The sequence below is a fragment of the Balaenoptera ricei genome, chromosome 3 (assembly GCF_028023285.1).
Source record: "Balaenoptera ricei isolate mBalRic1 chromosome 3, mBalRic1.hap2, whole genome shotgun sequence".
NCBI classification, from domain to species: domain Eukaryota; kingdom Metazoa; phylum Chordata; class Mammalia; order Artiodactyla; family Balaenopteridae; genus Balaenoptera; species Balaenoptera ricei.
The window spans coordinates 149521099-149535995 of NC_082641.1; the positions used below are offsets into that span (position 1 = coordinate 149521099).

The 14897-nt window shown below is 50.2% G+C and overlaps 1 protein-coding gene across 4 annotated transcripts in view; it reads left to right on the forward strand.

The window, feature by feature from the left end:
- KCNIP1 (potassium voltage-gated channel interacting protein 1) overlaps positions 1-14897 on the forward strand; it is a 356323-nt gene that overhangs the window by 122972 nt on the left and 218454 nt on the right. For 2 of the 4 annotated variants that reach the window (XM_059919629.1, XM_059919628.1), the window contains exon 1: positions 2712-2816. The exons of the other annotated variants lie outside the window; for them this stretch is intronic. In XM_059919629.1, coding sequence (XP_059775612.1) covers positions 2756-2816 — 61 coding nt within the window. In that variant the 5' untranslated portion in view covers positions 2712-2755. Of the gene's footprint in view, positions 1-2711; positions 2817-14897 lie in introns of those variants that run through there. 4 annotated transcript variants of the gene reach the window in all.

A 14897-nucleotide genomic window follows, 5' to 3' on the forward strand; every position in this document is an offset into this window, starting at 1 on the left:
GACCGTGTAGTGCTAAATCAGTAGCAGTCCCTGCTCTTAAAGACCTTGCAGTCCAGAGGGAGAGACAGACAGGGAAGGGGACAATGAGAAACAAGGTAGTGAGTGCTCTGATGGGAAAGAGTCCCCAAGTGCCATAGGAACCCCAAGGGGGATACCACTGGGGCCCAGAGAGGGATTCTTGGAGAAACTGACACCTGAAGCAGATCTTCAAGGGTGAGCTCAGTTTGTCAGATGGAGAAAGGGTTGAGGGACATTCTAGGCAGATGGAACAGCCCTGAAGCACAACCATGGAGGGCACACTGGGGACTAGTGAGGGTCTGTGTGGCTAGAGCCCCAAAGAGAGCAGGGGGCTTGGGAAATGAAGCCAGACCACTAAAGGGCCTCATAATTCATGCTCAGCAGTTTGAACTTTGTCTCGGTGACTTCACTTTATTCCCACTGCTCAGATACAGCCAGTTGTGAACTCCTCTAGATGACCTTACTATTTCTATCTGTATAATGGAGCAATTCATCTGCTTCTTCAGAGGGCCTTGGGGGTGGAGGAAATGAGAGAATGGCATCCTAGCCTTTTGTAAACTCTCAAGTGCCGGTCCTGGTCACTCAGGTAGTGTGGAGCTGAGCAGAGGCCTGAAGGTGAAATGGCTTGGTGCTCCGTCCAGAGATTTTTGAGAAAACTGGGGGCTGTACCATCACCGTCTTCTTAGCAAAGATCCCTCTGTTCCTTAAGTCCTGGCCATCCTAGTGGGTCCTGTTGTGACCCCAGGCTTCAGCCCCACCCCCACTCTTCTTCCCCAGCAGAGAGGGCGGGAGGGAGGCAGGGCTGGCCCTTACCTGTCCTGCTCCATCATCCGGGATTCCAGGCCTCATGGACACAGATAAGCCCTGAATTGGCAGTTGGGAAAGCTGAGGCTTTAAATCTGGTGGGACCCAGAGGAGAGCTCCTCAGCTCAGTGGCCCACAGTATCCTCATCTGCCAACAGGAGTGTCCCCAGCACGTGATGACAGAGACCTGGGCTCCAAGTTCTAATCCCCTATCCTGGCTGGGTAACTTCAGGCAAATTTCTTGCCCTCGGTAAGCCTCAGTTTCTCTCTGTGTTGATGATTAGACACGACCTGACTAATAATCACAGGGTGTGGGGTGATGTGAGCTATATAGCAACAGGCCATGTGAATGAAAGGGATGGGTGTTGTTAAGTGCACCTTCCCTGTTGCACCAAATAGGACAGGTGCTGGGATTTGAGAAAGCATGAAGTGCTGAACAGGTGAATAAAACTAGTCAGGGTCCCTGGCCAAGATGCAGACCACCTGTGTCCTGCAGAATGGCGGCTAATGGGCTGGAACGAGGGGAAGCTCTGTATCCTCGGGGTAGGACTGTATGCCTGTATGGCTTCGAGTCAGTGTGAACATGGGTGACTGTGATGCTCTTTTGCACTGAACGTGTGTGTGTCTGCATACCTGCGTGTTTGTGTGTCTATGTCTTGTGTGGAGTTCTAGGGATGCACCTGTGGGTGTTATGGACTATGAGTCTGTGTGTACAACAGCAACATCTGTGTGGGCTTGTGGAACCTGTGCACATATGTTTGTGTGACTATGTGTATGAGGCCGTATGTCGGGAAACCCTATGACCTGCAAACACTGCTTATAGTGGGGGACCCAGGCAGCTCAGACCTGGAGGGAGGGCAGCTCCTCCTCAGGCTTCCGGGGAGCAAACCTTGCATTTCAGCACCACCTGGGGGCTGAGGAGAATTCAAACGAGTAGACCCAAACTTTGGCTTTTTGCATGAGAAGTCAAGATAGGGTTTGGGGTCCTGCCCCCTAACGATAGCTTGTAAGTTCTTGGGGGTCAAGGAGGGAGAAGGATGAAGGAGGGAGAGAGGGAAGAAACAAAAGAGAGTAAGGAAGTGTCCAAAGGGGCCGAGGGCTCCTTTCCCCTTCCCAATTCCCTGTCATTCAAAGGTCGCCCCGACGCTGGAGGAGCAGGAAGGCACCTTCCTCCTAAGACATCCCATGCCGTGGGTGGAGCAGACTTTGCCCCACCCCATAAAGATTTCCCTTGAAGTAAAATGAAACAACGCACCCCACGCAGGGACACACACACACGTTCTCCCGGGAAGCAGTCAGCTGCCCCCTGAGCCCCACCCATCGGCCAGGCGTCCGCGACCCGCGCCCCTCGTGCGCCCCCGCCCCGCCCCGCCCCGCCCCTCCGGGGTTAACCGCCGGCCGCTCTCCGCGCGCCTCAGACTCGCCTCGAGCGCGGCAGGCAGGCAGGAAGGCGCGCGCGGCTCCGCTCCACGCCGTCCCCGCTCTGTTCATTCATGATTGGTACTCGGCCCCCCGAGACCCAGCCCGAGCGCCGGGAGGGGAGCCGAGCGTGCGGCAGGAGGGGCGGGCGAGCGCGGCTCCCGCAGCGCACGCGGCGCTGGCTCAGGAGCCTCGGCCGGGCGGGCGCGCCGGCCCGGTGTCCAGCGCCAGGCAGGCTTCGGGGCATCGTCCTCGGTCCTCGGCGAGGGAAGCGGCCGGTCCCGGGTCCGAGGGCTCGCCGGGAGCGGCTAGCCCTGTGAGTCAGTGCATGTACAGGGCTGAAGAAGGAAAGAAAAGGCTCCCAGCGCCCCAGCCCCACGCTCGCTGAATACCAAGCTGCGGCGAGCTGCCGGGGGCTTTTTTTTTCTCCTCTAATTCGGAGTAGAAGATTTCCTTCCAGTGGAGGGGAGGGGCAGGGCCCGAGGTCCCAAGTCGCACACAAGTCTTCGCTGCCATGGGGGCCGTCATGGGCACCTTCTCGTCTCTGCAAACCAAACAAAGACGACCCTCGAAAGGTAAGCCACCTCCTTCTTCCTTTTGTTCCCCTGGCTGGGTTTGGGGGTGCTCGGTGCTGGGTTGGGGTGTGCCACCTGCCCTCCTTGGCCCGGACCCCCCCTCCCCATGAGGAGTGGGTTCAGGTTCCTGTATCCAAAGGAGTAAGAAACCGGCGGGAGGATTGGTGTGAATAACCGTGAGCTGGCAGAGCAGGGACCCAGAGTGGGCTCCAGCCTCAGGGGCCACGGAACCTCTCCGGGGCACCAGGTGCCAGGACCCTACTCCTGGAGGAATCTCTAGGCACAGAAGGCAGAGACAAATTCACAGGTGGGAGGTGGGGACGAAATTGTCTGAGTGTAAATGTTGGGAAGCTCTTCCCGTTCCCATGACCGTTGGTGTTCCTGCGACTGTGGGCATCCAGCGAGGGTGCTCACATATTCACTCACTGCCGCCCCCCCCACCCCCAAGCAGCGATGCTGTGCAGACCTGGGGGTCCATCATCAGGGAGAGAGTGCTTTCTGCAGGCCAAAAGGAATCAGCCGCTGGCAGGTGGTAAAACTCTCAGGGCCCGTGTCCTGGTGGCTTTAGGGAGTTGGTAGCCAGGGCATCACAGGAGGGTGCTGTGAGAGCCCAGAGCACTGTCAAGGTCTGGTGAAGAGGTGAGCTAACATCAGAGATTAGAAAGCATAATATCCCTGGGTCCCTTCTGCCTGGACTCCAGCTGAGATAAGCCTAATCTCACCAGTGGGACAGTCATGAAACGGGTCCATGTGAAGTGGGGGGAAACGTGTTGCACCGCAGGGGACTGTGCAGGCCTCCTATCCAGCTGTTTGAAAGTTGGTTGTTGGAATAAAGACACTGGATGCAGTTAGGAAAAAGAATATGATGGGTTTGGTTTGGTTTGTTTGGTTTTTATGCTCAAATACTATTGTGAGTGGTAGAAGGATTTTAAGTGACCTGACAGTTAAACCTTTAAGTTCTGCCATTGGGGCCCAGGTTCTGGTGACAGGTGAGGTTGCAGTTCCTACGCCTTACGCTGGCTAGTGATTACATCAGCGTTAGGATAATGGTGGACCCCAGGGTGCACAATGAGTGCACTCTCAGGACTTGGTTGGTCTTTCCTGATTCAGTAGGAAAGTCTGCATCGCAGAGATAGCTCCCCATGAATAACTTGTCGTTGAGGGATCTCGACATCTGGCCCAGTCCCCAGAGACATCAGGCTGGCTGAATACTGAGGAATAAGTTCTCTGGGTGAAGATCTCAGGTGATGAAGCTGGGTTGGCATTCAGAACCTAGAACATGGGAAGAGGCTTCGACCCATTTGTCCAGCTGCATTGTACATCCTCCTGGCAGGGAAGAGACTGGGTGCCATTTTACCAGTCCTAGGCAGGACAGGTCTGCAAGCCTTGGCCCAGGACCTTGACATTAAGAGCCCCACTTCTCACAGATCCTCAGATACTGCTTGACTGGGGACAAAGTTCAGCAGCAAATCCTGGTCTCCTTCCCCACCATCTGACCACCATGAGGTCCCAGAGGCCAGGGGACTGTGGGGGTAAGAAACTCAGGGATTTGTTTTAATATATTTTCAATGCCTGTGGCACTCCTGGGAGGCAGCTAGGTGTCACAGAAAGATCTGGGACCCTAGAGTCCAACAGATTCTGGGTGCAAATCTCAGCTCCATCGCTCCTTCCTTATGTGACCTCAGGCAGATCCCTTCACCTGTCTAAGCCTCAGTTTCTTATCCATAAAATGGACAGGATACTATCTCCTGGCAGGAAACAGGGTGTGGAGGGAGTGGAGAGAGGGAGGACCCTGCCTCATCTACTGTGTCGGCCGCAGCTACCAGGGACCCAGAGGAGATTGCTGAAAGATGCCAAGATCAACTGAACGATGGATATGGAGTTCCTCACCTAGGGCTGAGCAAAGATTATGAGCTGAGACGTTACTCAGACGTTACTGTCTACCATTCCCTTTTCCTACACAAAACTGCAGGTCACCCCAGATGGATTCCCAAAGGATTCCAAGAGGCCAGAGCTCTTTGCTTCTCTCTCCTAGGAGTCTAAGAAAAGAGAGGCGGGGGCACAGCATTCAGCGAGCCCCTACTGTGTGCCTGACACAGTGCTAGGTGCTTTATCTGCGCATTCTCACTTAACTCTCCCAACAACACTTGTTTGAAGCTCATTGTGGGTCCAGGGCTAGTGGATGGGCTGCCATGACAAGCTGCCCGGAGCCTGGGGTGTCTGGTCAGCCCCATTTGCACAAAGCCACACCACACTGGCTGGAATTATCCAGGGCTCCAGCTATGTACATTCCCCCAGGCCTTTGTCCTGGAGCAGAGTCTTATCTTCCTGTCTAGCTCAGTGGAATGCTGATCAGCAGAAGACCCTTTCTGCAGAGAAAAGTGGCTTGGAAACTGGCTGGAAAGGCTAGTGATCAAGGATCACTTCCTGGTCAGGTCCCTTCCCCCATGGAGACCTAGGTTTCACCTTTGTAAAAGGCGGAAGTTACATTAGACATTTTCTCAGGTTCCATCCAGTTCTCAAATTTGAAGATTTCTATTGCTGATGCTCTTACCAGAGCTGCCACTATGATGTCTGAGACACCAGCCTCAGATCTAATTGCAAACAGTCAGAAGAGAGTGGTGGAGATTTTCAACTCGGGAATCGGTCTCCCTGCTGGGTTCAAATCCAGGCTCTACCACTTACTAGCTGTATGACTAAGCCTTATTTTCCTCAACTAGAAAACAGGGACAGTAGTAGTTACCATCTTAAAATAGCTGTTGTGCTGTGTGGATTTCAGGGATAATGCAAATCAAATGCTTAGCACGAGCTCTGTTACATGATAAGTAGTCAGCAAATTTTAACTACTATTCAATTTATGGCTCTAGTGTTTAGGGCTTCCAAATGCCTAGAGTAAGCCATCCTGGAAGTAGTCCATGCCTGTTGGAATCCTCACAGCTCAGTTCTGGAGCGTTCCTTCTGCTGTGTCCAGGAAACTAGGACCCGAACCTCACGTGCTCAGATGCTGGTTCTGTTGCTGCAGCCCCTGCTGACCTCTGCTTTGTGGCTGGTCCTGAAAACATTGTATCTTGTTTAACAAATACCCTGCATGTTTTGAAAATATAATTTGGAATCACATACATATAAAGCTCCACATGATTTAGTGGCGAGGGACATGCCTAGCCCAACCTGGGTGTTTGGGGAGAGCTTCCAGAAGGCAACAGAAATCTAAAGTTATTTAAGAGCTACATCACTGAATAAAAAAGTTTTAAATTAATTTCCTATCCTTCCCTCTGTTTGGGACCTTTGTTTGTCGTTAAGTAAGAATGAGAAAAGTCCCGCTTCAGGGATTCAGCCTCTGCATCCCAGTCCCAGGTAGGGTTTCTGGCTCCAACAGTTTTGTATGTGTTTATCATATGAAGGACACAGCTCTGGGCTTAAAGGGTCGGGATGTCAGGGGTGATCAGATGAGGATCACGCAGGTGCAGTGGCTGGGCCTGTGTGAGGGGCAGGGGGGTGAGAGAATTTAGGGAGAACGTCACTAGCCCAAGGGCATCTCAGTGGAAATTTGCCTATAAGCAAATAAGCCTACTTTGCAGGGGTGGCTGGGTTATCAATCCTCCGTGACCGAGGGAAAGCATTCAGAACCTTCAGGAAGGGCTGAGCTTGGGATCTCCAGAGTGTTCATTGAATAGATGAGCCAACAAAATCTCACAGCTTTTAGATGCTTTTTCCAAGGCTACATGGCAAGTTAGAGACAAATATGGGACTGGTCCCCTCACTGCTAGACCAGTGAGCATCTCGGAACCTTAGAGACCTTATGGAAGCACAATATTCCTGATGAGGCCAGGTTTGGGGTTTATTGCTCTGGGCAGCATGTTCAACCAGGAAAAATCTGGGAGACCAATGGGAGGCAGCCAGGCGTAGAGAAGCAGTAGCCCTGCTGTCACACTGTCCTGGGCTCAAGGGACCTTTGGCAAGTCATTTCACCTTGGAAATGTCAGTGTTCTTATGTCTAAAAGAGGAATACTGATTTACAGAGGTGTTCATGCCCTGAGCATTACCCGTTTCTGCATCTTTGTCCATCCTTTTAACTCTGTATTACCCTTCCCCCCATTTCCTTGTCTAACAGTTAAAATTCTACCCACATTCCAAGACCTCACTCAGCTATTTCCACATTCAGGAAGGCTCCCCCAGGCCCTGGAAAGAAGCAACTTCTCCTATCTAAATTCCTTAATCTTTTAAGGTGTACATTCTCATGACTCTCAAGTCATGCTTTGAATTAGGCAACTGATGGAGGTGTTAACCCCTCACCCCATCCCCAGAGCGTCCGCTTCTCAGGGGAGGTACTCTGAATCATCCTTCATAGTCCCCGGCTTGGTTCCTTGGACATAGTAGGTACTCCATAAATCTTTTCTGGAGGAACTTATAAATAATGGACTGCTTGGCCACTTTCTGTTATTTCCTGGAATTGCAGACCCTGAAGGAAAAGTTAGCTGCCCACTGGAATTTCAGTTACCAGCCCTCTGCCTGGAATGAATTCTTTTCTTTCGTCTGCTGGCTCTGAATTGGCTCTGTCCACAGAATGTACTGAGTCTGTTTACCATTAAGCAGGCAAGTGCTGAGAACACTGCTCCTGCGCCCCAGCCCCCTGAGAGTCACAAAAGTACAGGGAGACCATTCCCAGTGCCAGGCACAGTTCCGGTCCCTCCGTCCCAGAAGGAAATCAAGGAAGCTCAAAGCAAATGGGGAGGGGGAGATGGTAAAGACTGAAAGATGGAAGTGAAAGGACGACTGCTTGAGGTCTTTTTGTCCTGGTCCCTGGGAAAGGATCGTGTCTTGGACTTCTTTATATGCCTAGAAGGGCTTTGCTTAATAAATGGTTTGTAAATGTACAAATGAGCAAGTGAATACGTACATTAGCCAGTGAGTGAAAGAATGAATGATTGAATGAATGAGGGGATAAATAAATGAGTGCATGAATGAGGAAGCAGATGAATGACAGAAGGAATGGTTGAAGAAAAGAGTGCATGAATGAGTGAATGAATCCATAAATTAATGAATGATTAATGAAGTCCCAGAAAGGCTATGATAGGAGGCTGTCTTTGCATGAAGAGCATTGATAGTCATGCTGCCCAAATCCTGGATCTAAGCCCCCCACCGTGAAACTTGGAAGGAGTCAGTGGTACAGGAGGCCCTGGTACAGATAATTAATAGTAAACTTACAACTAGTGCTTCATGAAGAGCTGAAAATTATAAGTTCAGTCAAGAAGAGTTCTGGTAATTTTTTGGATACCTGTAGGTGTGTGGTATGTTTGGGGAAGGTGGGAAGATGGAAAAGTATCTCTAGGCTCTCACTCTTTTGTTGATTCATTCAAAAAACTAAAGTGAGGACCGACCCTCAATGCCCTCCCTTGTATTTCAGGTTCCCCTTTGTCTTGTCTGGGTGAGATCAAGAATCTGTGTATCTGTCCACTCAGTTATTTGTTCACTAAGTAATCCCGTAAGTGTCCTTTAACTTTGCTTCCCTGATGTTGTTTCTACCCAAGATCCCCCTTGGCTTCCCCACTCTCCCTCCACTTCCACCTCCCAAGGCGAACTCCTGCACACCCTTCAAGACCTCATTCAATGTCATCTCCTCCCAAGCTCTTGTGGGCAGAGCACATTTCTCCCTCCCCTGCTCTCCTACAGCTGTTGCTCCTTCCCTTGGCTCCAGTCCCGAACAATATGTGATTATGGATTTACGCATTCGTCTCTCTGACTAGCTCTCAGGGAATGAGTCTTATTCCAGGGCCTCTGTCAAGGCCTGATGCTGATGGATGTTGTCTGCATGGAGATAAGGATGGACAGACCAGGTTGTGAGTTCTTGATGGCTCCAAGGAGTGCAGGAATGCGGCCTCGCAGATGAGAAATCCGGGTCCGCTCATGGGGAGAAGTGCTGCAAAGTACTGCATAATGGCCCTGGAGCTGATGTTCCCATTCATCAGGCAGAGGACGAGCAGTATTGGGGAGCGGGGGGGAGAGAAAGAGAGAGAAAGAGAGATATTGTGTGCGTGTGTGTGTGTGTGTGTGTGTGTGTGTGAGAGAGAGAGAGAGAGAGCGAGAGAGAGAGAGCGAGAGAGAGAGAGAGAGAGAGAGAGAGAGAGAGAGAGAGAGAGGGAGAGAGGGAGAGAGAGACTGAGAGAGTCCTGAGACTTTCAGACAACTTGACTTATCTTTAAATGCTTCCCTTCCCTCCAGGTAGTGTTTTAAATAGGTCATCTTTAGGGAGTAGCTGTGATCAGTTGGGCTGTCACTAGAGTCCCATACCCTAGCCGTGGGAGCAGAACATTGGATTAATTCTTCTTTTTCCAGGTCAAACTGAAAGCTTCCCTGGGGCAGTTGGGGGATGGGGGGGTGGCAGTGGGAGCTACAGTCAAATCAGAGAGTTAGGAATAGGGTGTGCAATGGTTAGGACCACTGGGTTAAAGTAAGAGACTTGGGTTCAAACTCCGACTCTGTGACTTCTTAGCTGAACCTCTCTGAGCCTCCGTTTCCTCCTGTCTAAAATGAGGACAGTCATGGTGTCTCCCTTATCTCCTTTATAGGGCTGTGGAAGGGGCCCAGGAGGTGGTGAGCACAGTGGTTCACAGAAGGTGAGATGATCCTAGCAACTCGGGGCAGTAGTGGCTTTGCCGCTGCCTTTTGTCCCATCTCAGGGCAGGTCCCTTCCTCCTCTGTTGCTCCATCTGCAGTGTGACTGGATAGTCCTTGGTGATCTCTGTGCCTTCGAGCTGTGGCCTCTGAGTCCACCCCGTGGGCCCCAGAGCCATCACAGCTATGGCCACTGGAATCCCAAGCAGTTTCTCCGGTGACTTCTGTGGGAAGCCGTCAGTGTCAGATGATGATGAAATTCCCAACGGTGAGATAGGAGAACATGGCTCATCTGCAGGGTTAATAATAATAGTAATAGCTAACGTTGACCTGGCCTCGCTCTGTGCCAGGCACCTTGCTCTGCCCTTTTCCTGTGTTATTTTATTAACCTCCTCCCAGCCCTGGAGAACAGACCCTATTACAGTTTCCATTTTGCAGATGAAGAAACTGAGGTTCCAAGAAGGGCAGTGCTTTGCCCGGAGTCTCACAGCGTACGGATAGCAGGACCTGGTTCTGGCTGATCCCAGAGCCTGAGCTTTTAAGCTCACCAGCCTCCTCCCCTCCTGGCCTCCCCTCGAGGAAGAACAGCCAAAACAGGGTGTGTGGAGGTGGGGGAGAAGGCATCCAGGGATAGACAAAGCACCTCATTAGCATACGGAACTACTGAGCCATCTGCAGGCCTTGAGCAAAATGCTTTTCACCCCATCCCCAACCACCCCTGGATCTGTTTCCATTTAATCTGACACTCCAAAAGCCTGAATATGAAATGATTGGGGGCAGAAGGTCAATTAGCAAATTCATTAATAGGATTAAACATTTCTCCTCTGCTGTAATCATTTCTGTGAACTAAATTCTTCTCCCTTTGTTACAGCCATCCTTGCCTGTCAGAGAAGGATAGAGCGCTTAAATACCTCCAAGACTGTTAGAATTTCAAACCATCAGAATCGGACACCAGAATCAGTCTGTATTTTCACAGGGTCCAGAGAGGCAGGGAGGGATCAGTGGGTGGATGAGTGGTCATCCTTGCAAAGGAAACAAACGCAAGAACTTGCTGGTGCATTTGCCTTCTGCTTTCTCATTAGTTCCCTTCCCGTCCTTAGCCACACATTGGCCTAAATCTGTATTACACATGTATATGTGGTATAGCAGGTACGGACACGTGCTCTTGATTAGACAGACCTGGATTCAAAACCTAGCTGTGCAACATATTAGCTATGTGACCTCAGGCAGGTGCCCTTGCCTCTGTGAACTTTCGTTTCCACATCTAGAGAATTAAGATATTGATAGTAATTACCTCCAAGGTCGTTATGAGAATTAAATGCAATAATGCACGTAAGATACTGTGGTCAGAACATAGCAAAGGTGAATTAGAGGCAAGTTACTGCTGTTTGGAGCCATGCCACTCAAAGTGTGGTCCTCGCACCAGCAACCTCTGCATCACCTGGGAGCTTATTAGGAATGCAGAGTCGCAGGCCCCTACTGAGTCTTGCATTTTTAACAAGATCTCCTGGTGGCTTGGATGCCCACTGCAGTTGGAGAAACATTGACTTAGAGCACAGATTCTTTTTTTCTTTTTTTTAAAATTAATTAATTAATTTATTTATTTTTGGCTGTGTTGGGTCTTCGTTTCTGTGCGAGGACTTTCTCTGGTTGTGGCGAGCAGGGGCCACTCTTCATCGCGGTGCGCGGGCCTCTCACTGTCGCAGCCTCTCCTGTTGCGGAGCACAGGCTCCAGATGCGCAGGCTCAGTAGTTGTGGCTCACGGGCCCAGTTGCTCCGCGGCATGTGGGATCTTCCCAGACCAGGGCTCGAACCCGTGTCCCCTGCCCCGGCAGGCGGACTCTCAACCACTGCACCACCGGGGAAGCCCTAGAGCACAGATTATAGTGTGCATGTGTGTGTATATATTGATATATATGTATATATAATTATAGGATTATATATCAAACTGGCAGGGACCTTTGAAGCCTTCTGGTTTAAGTATCATTTTAGGATAACCAAACAAGTCCAGAGAAGGCGAGCGGTCTGCCCACAGTCACACAGCTTGAGCGTCAGCCCTGGGGTCTGAACCCCAGGCTTCCCCAGCACTGCTTGTTTTTATATGAATTGCCAGGAAGTCATATTTCCCCAGATCAGCGTTTCTGCAATTGATCCTTTTTTCTTTTTTTTCCTTAAATGAAACAGAAGGGTAGGGCTATGTATGCCCATTAAGTTTTCATTTGCTAATTTAAAATGTTATTCCAGCCAAGTGAGATCCTGAATCTTGATTCTACCAGCCATCACCTTAGCTTTACCTCCAAGATCTATGCTACCTGAAGGTGTGACAAGGGGGCATTCTAGGTCTTCATCTAGTTGGCTTCCAAGACCGTAGGCCGGGACAGGGTGCAGGAGAGACTGGTGTGAACTACTGACATCTCCCCACAAGGGATTTCATTGACAATGCTCAGTATGGCAGAGCAGGCTGACCGCCTGGATTCTGAGCAAAAGCCTTTGTGTGGGATTTGAAGCCAGAAGACTTGACAGAAGTTAGTAGGAGTCTAATGGACAAAGGAAGGGCCTGAAGCATGAAAGTCAAATGCCTTTTCCAGGGGGCCTAGTAGGATGTCTCTGTTGGAAAACAAACGAACAATCCTAGTTATTGTAGGAAGCTTTCTGCACTAAGCAATTAATCAGGACTCCTCCAGGGTAAATAGGCTTGTTTAGGGTAGAAATTGGAGAGATGGGGAAGCATTGCTTGAAGAGGAGGAATTCTAAATTTTGAAGGCCTGCCGTGTCCCAGAGCCTTTCGCCTGCCTAATCTTCTTTCATTTCTGTAGTAGTCCTATGATGGTTTTTTTGTTATCCTCATTTTGCAAATCGGGAAACTGAGGCTCAGGGAGGTTCTATGATCATCTAGTATTAGAGAGCAAGGATTTGAAGTGTGTCTGATTCCAAGTTACCTCCTCCGGCCTGAGGGCACATCCAGGGCAAGCAGGCCTCTGACCCCCAAGAAGAGGTTGAACAACTGTGGCTGCTCCCGAGCTTTTAGAGACAGGAAATGACAGCCACTGGCCTCCTCACCCATCCGACCCTGGAGCCAGAAGAAGAGGAGGGCTCCGCTGGCGGCCAAGGGAGGGCTCTGGAGGCCACAGGGCGCCCAGCTGCCTTTGGGAAGCCAGTGCATTAGCATTCATGTGATGGAGGCTGCACTTTCGCTCCATCCCTGGGACTCATCCTTGTGAGACTCTCCCAGACGGTCAAATGGTCAAATTGCACAATCAGCAGGGTCTCTTAGAGAGTCTTCCCAGCTCTCTTCCTTCCCTTTCCTTCCCTTTCTTAGTGCTGACACTGGGCTGGATTAGACTCTAAGCCCTAAAGGCCCAAAGGCTAAAAGACTGTGTCCCCACCACCAACTGCCTCACCATTTGCTACTTAGATAATTCAAAACAGAAAAGTACGATAAGTCTAAAGAAATGAAAAAAAATTCAGATTTTTCCCATGATAACTTCTTTGATCATTTTTTGAAATATAATATACTTTCAAAACAGGTTTTTTCACAAGTTTTGATGCCTCTACTTTGCTGGTGCTTTAAGCATCTCTTGAACGTGCCTGCTGGGTATTTCAGCTTCAGAGTTGGAACCAGACAGGAAAAAGACAAAACTCATCTGTATTGAGCACCTACTGTGTGCCAGGCACTCTGCAAGCTGTTGACAAATATAACAATATTTTAAAAGCTTTTTTTTTCCTTAAATATTTTGTAAGCAAATCTCTTTTAATTTATTTTATTTATTTATTTTTATTTTTGGCTGTGTTGGGTCTTTGTTTCTGTGCGAGGGCTTTCTCTAGTTGCGGCAAGCGGGGGCCAGTCTTCATCGCGGTGCGCGGGCCTCTCACTATCGTGGCCTCTCTTGTTGCGGAGCACAGGCTCCAGACGCGCAGACTCAGTAGTTGTGGCTCATGGGCCTAGTTGCTCCGCGGCATGTGGGATCCTCCCAGACCAGGGCTCGAACCCGTGTCCCCTGCATTGGCAGGCAGATTCCCAACCACTGCGCCACCAGGGAAGCCCTAAAAGCTTTTATAATAAGAACAATAGTAAAAAGAAATGACATGTGTGTAACACTTTGTACCAAGTACTATTCCAAGTACTTTTGATACATTAAACTAATTTAACTCTCACAGCAACCCTATGGGGTATATACTATCATTATCCCCATCTAGCAAATGAACTTTCCTACTATGAGAGGTAGGCATTCATCCCGCCATTTTATAGATGAGGAAACTGAGACTTGGCAGGAAGTGACTTGTCCGAGTCCCTTCAGGTGGCTGGTAGAAGAACCAGGATTCACACCAGCTCTGACTGACTCCAAATACAGCCCCACGCATTTCCTAGAAGCACCCTGCTTCTTTGATATGTCCCCAGGGTGCACTGCGAGGATGGGTGGGAAGGCCTGGGACTGAAGACTGAGTATTGAATCTTGTCCTGACTTTTTCAGGGGCACCCTTCACTCCCCACTGCCTATTGCATGTGTTCCTGCCTTGTGCTACTGTCCTGGTTCTTCCTGACCTGCCTGAGCCACCACTCTGTACATTGGTCCACATCGTGCACCCTGTCCGGGAGCCACGTCAGGCTCCCATCTACTTCCCCTGAAGGAGAAGCTGCCAGAAGGAGATAAGAGTGATGTAGGACACTGCCTTTGCCCTCAAGGAGCTTCACGCTGGTGACAATAATAATACTATTAACACAAATCTATAGAGCTCCGACTATGTGCCAGACACTTTAGCAGCTTGGTTTTTGTGTAAATCTTATAGCATCATGAGGAAGTCAGCACTATAACTTGACCCTTTACAGATGGGGAAACTGAAGAACTGAGGCATAAGGAAGGAAATGTCTAATGTCTCATCTCTCATAAGTGGCCAAGCCAGGATTTGAACCCAGAGGGTTTGATTCCAGCACCCACATGCTTGTGTTACATTGTGGGGCTTCCGGGGAGGGAAAGAGCATCTCCTCCTGAGGGGCAGGGCTGTAGAATCAGAGAGGAAGGCTGAAAGAGGTGGCGTTTGAGGTTGATAACAGAGCTAGGGCTTGGCCCAGGCAGGAATGTAGGTGGTGAAGTTCTAGGCGGAAGGAATAGCATGAGAACGTCAGTGAAGCAGACAGCAAGAAAGGAGAAGGGATAAACAATGACAGTGATGCTTTGCACGTTTGTGACTTGGAGGATGTCACTGGAAAGGCTGTTATCAGAAATGGGAGGGAAGAGAATGGAGGCAGAGAAGGGAGTCAGGCTGTCCACCTTTATTGAGGTGGAGGAAAGGGTCCTGGCAGGTGATAGAGAGCAAGGACGAGCACAGGACAAAGGAAGTGGGGATCAGGACTGTCCCCTCTCACCGCACCCTGTTCCCCAAAAGTCTCCCGGTGATCACTTCCGCCCGCCTCCTCTCCCCCCACCCTCCCAATGCACTCACTGTTTGTCCTGCATGATTTAGCAGTTG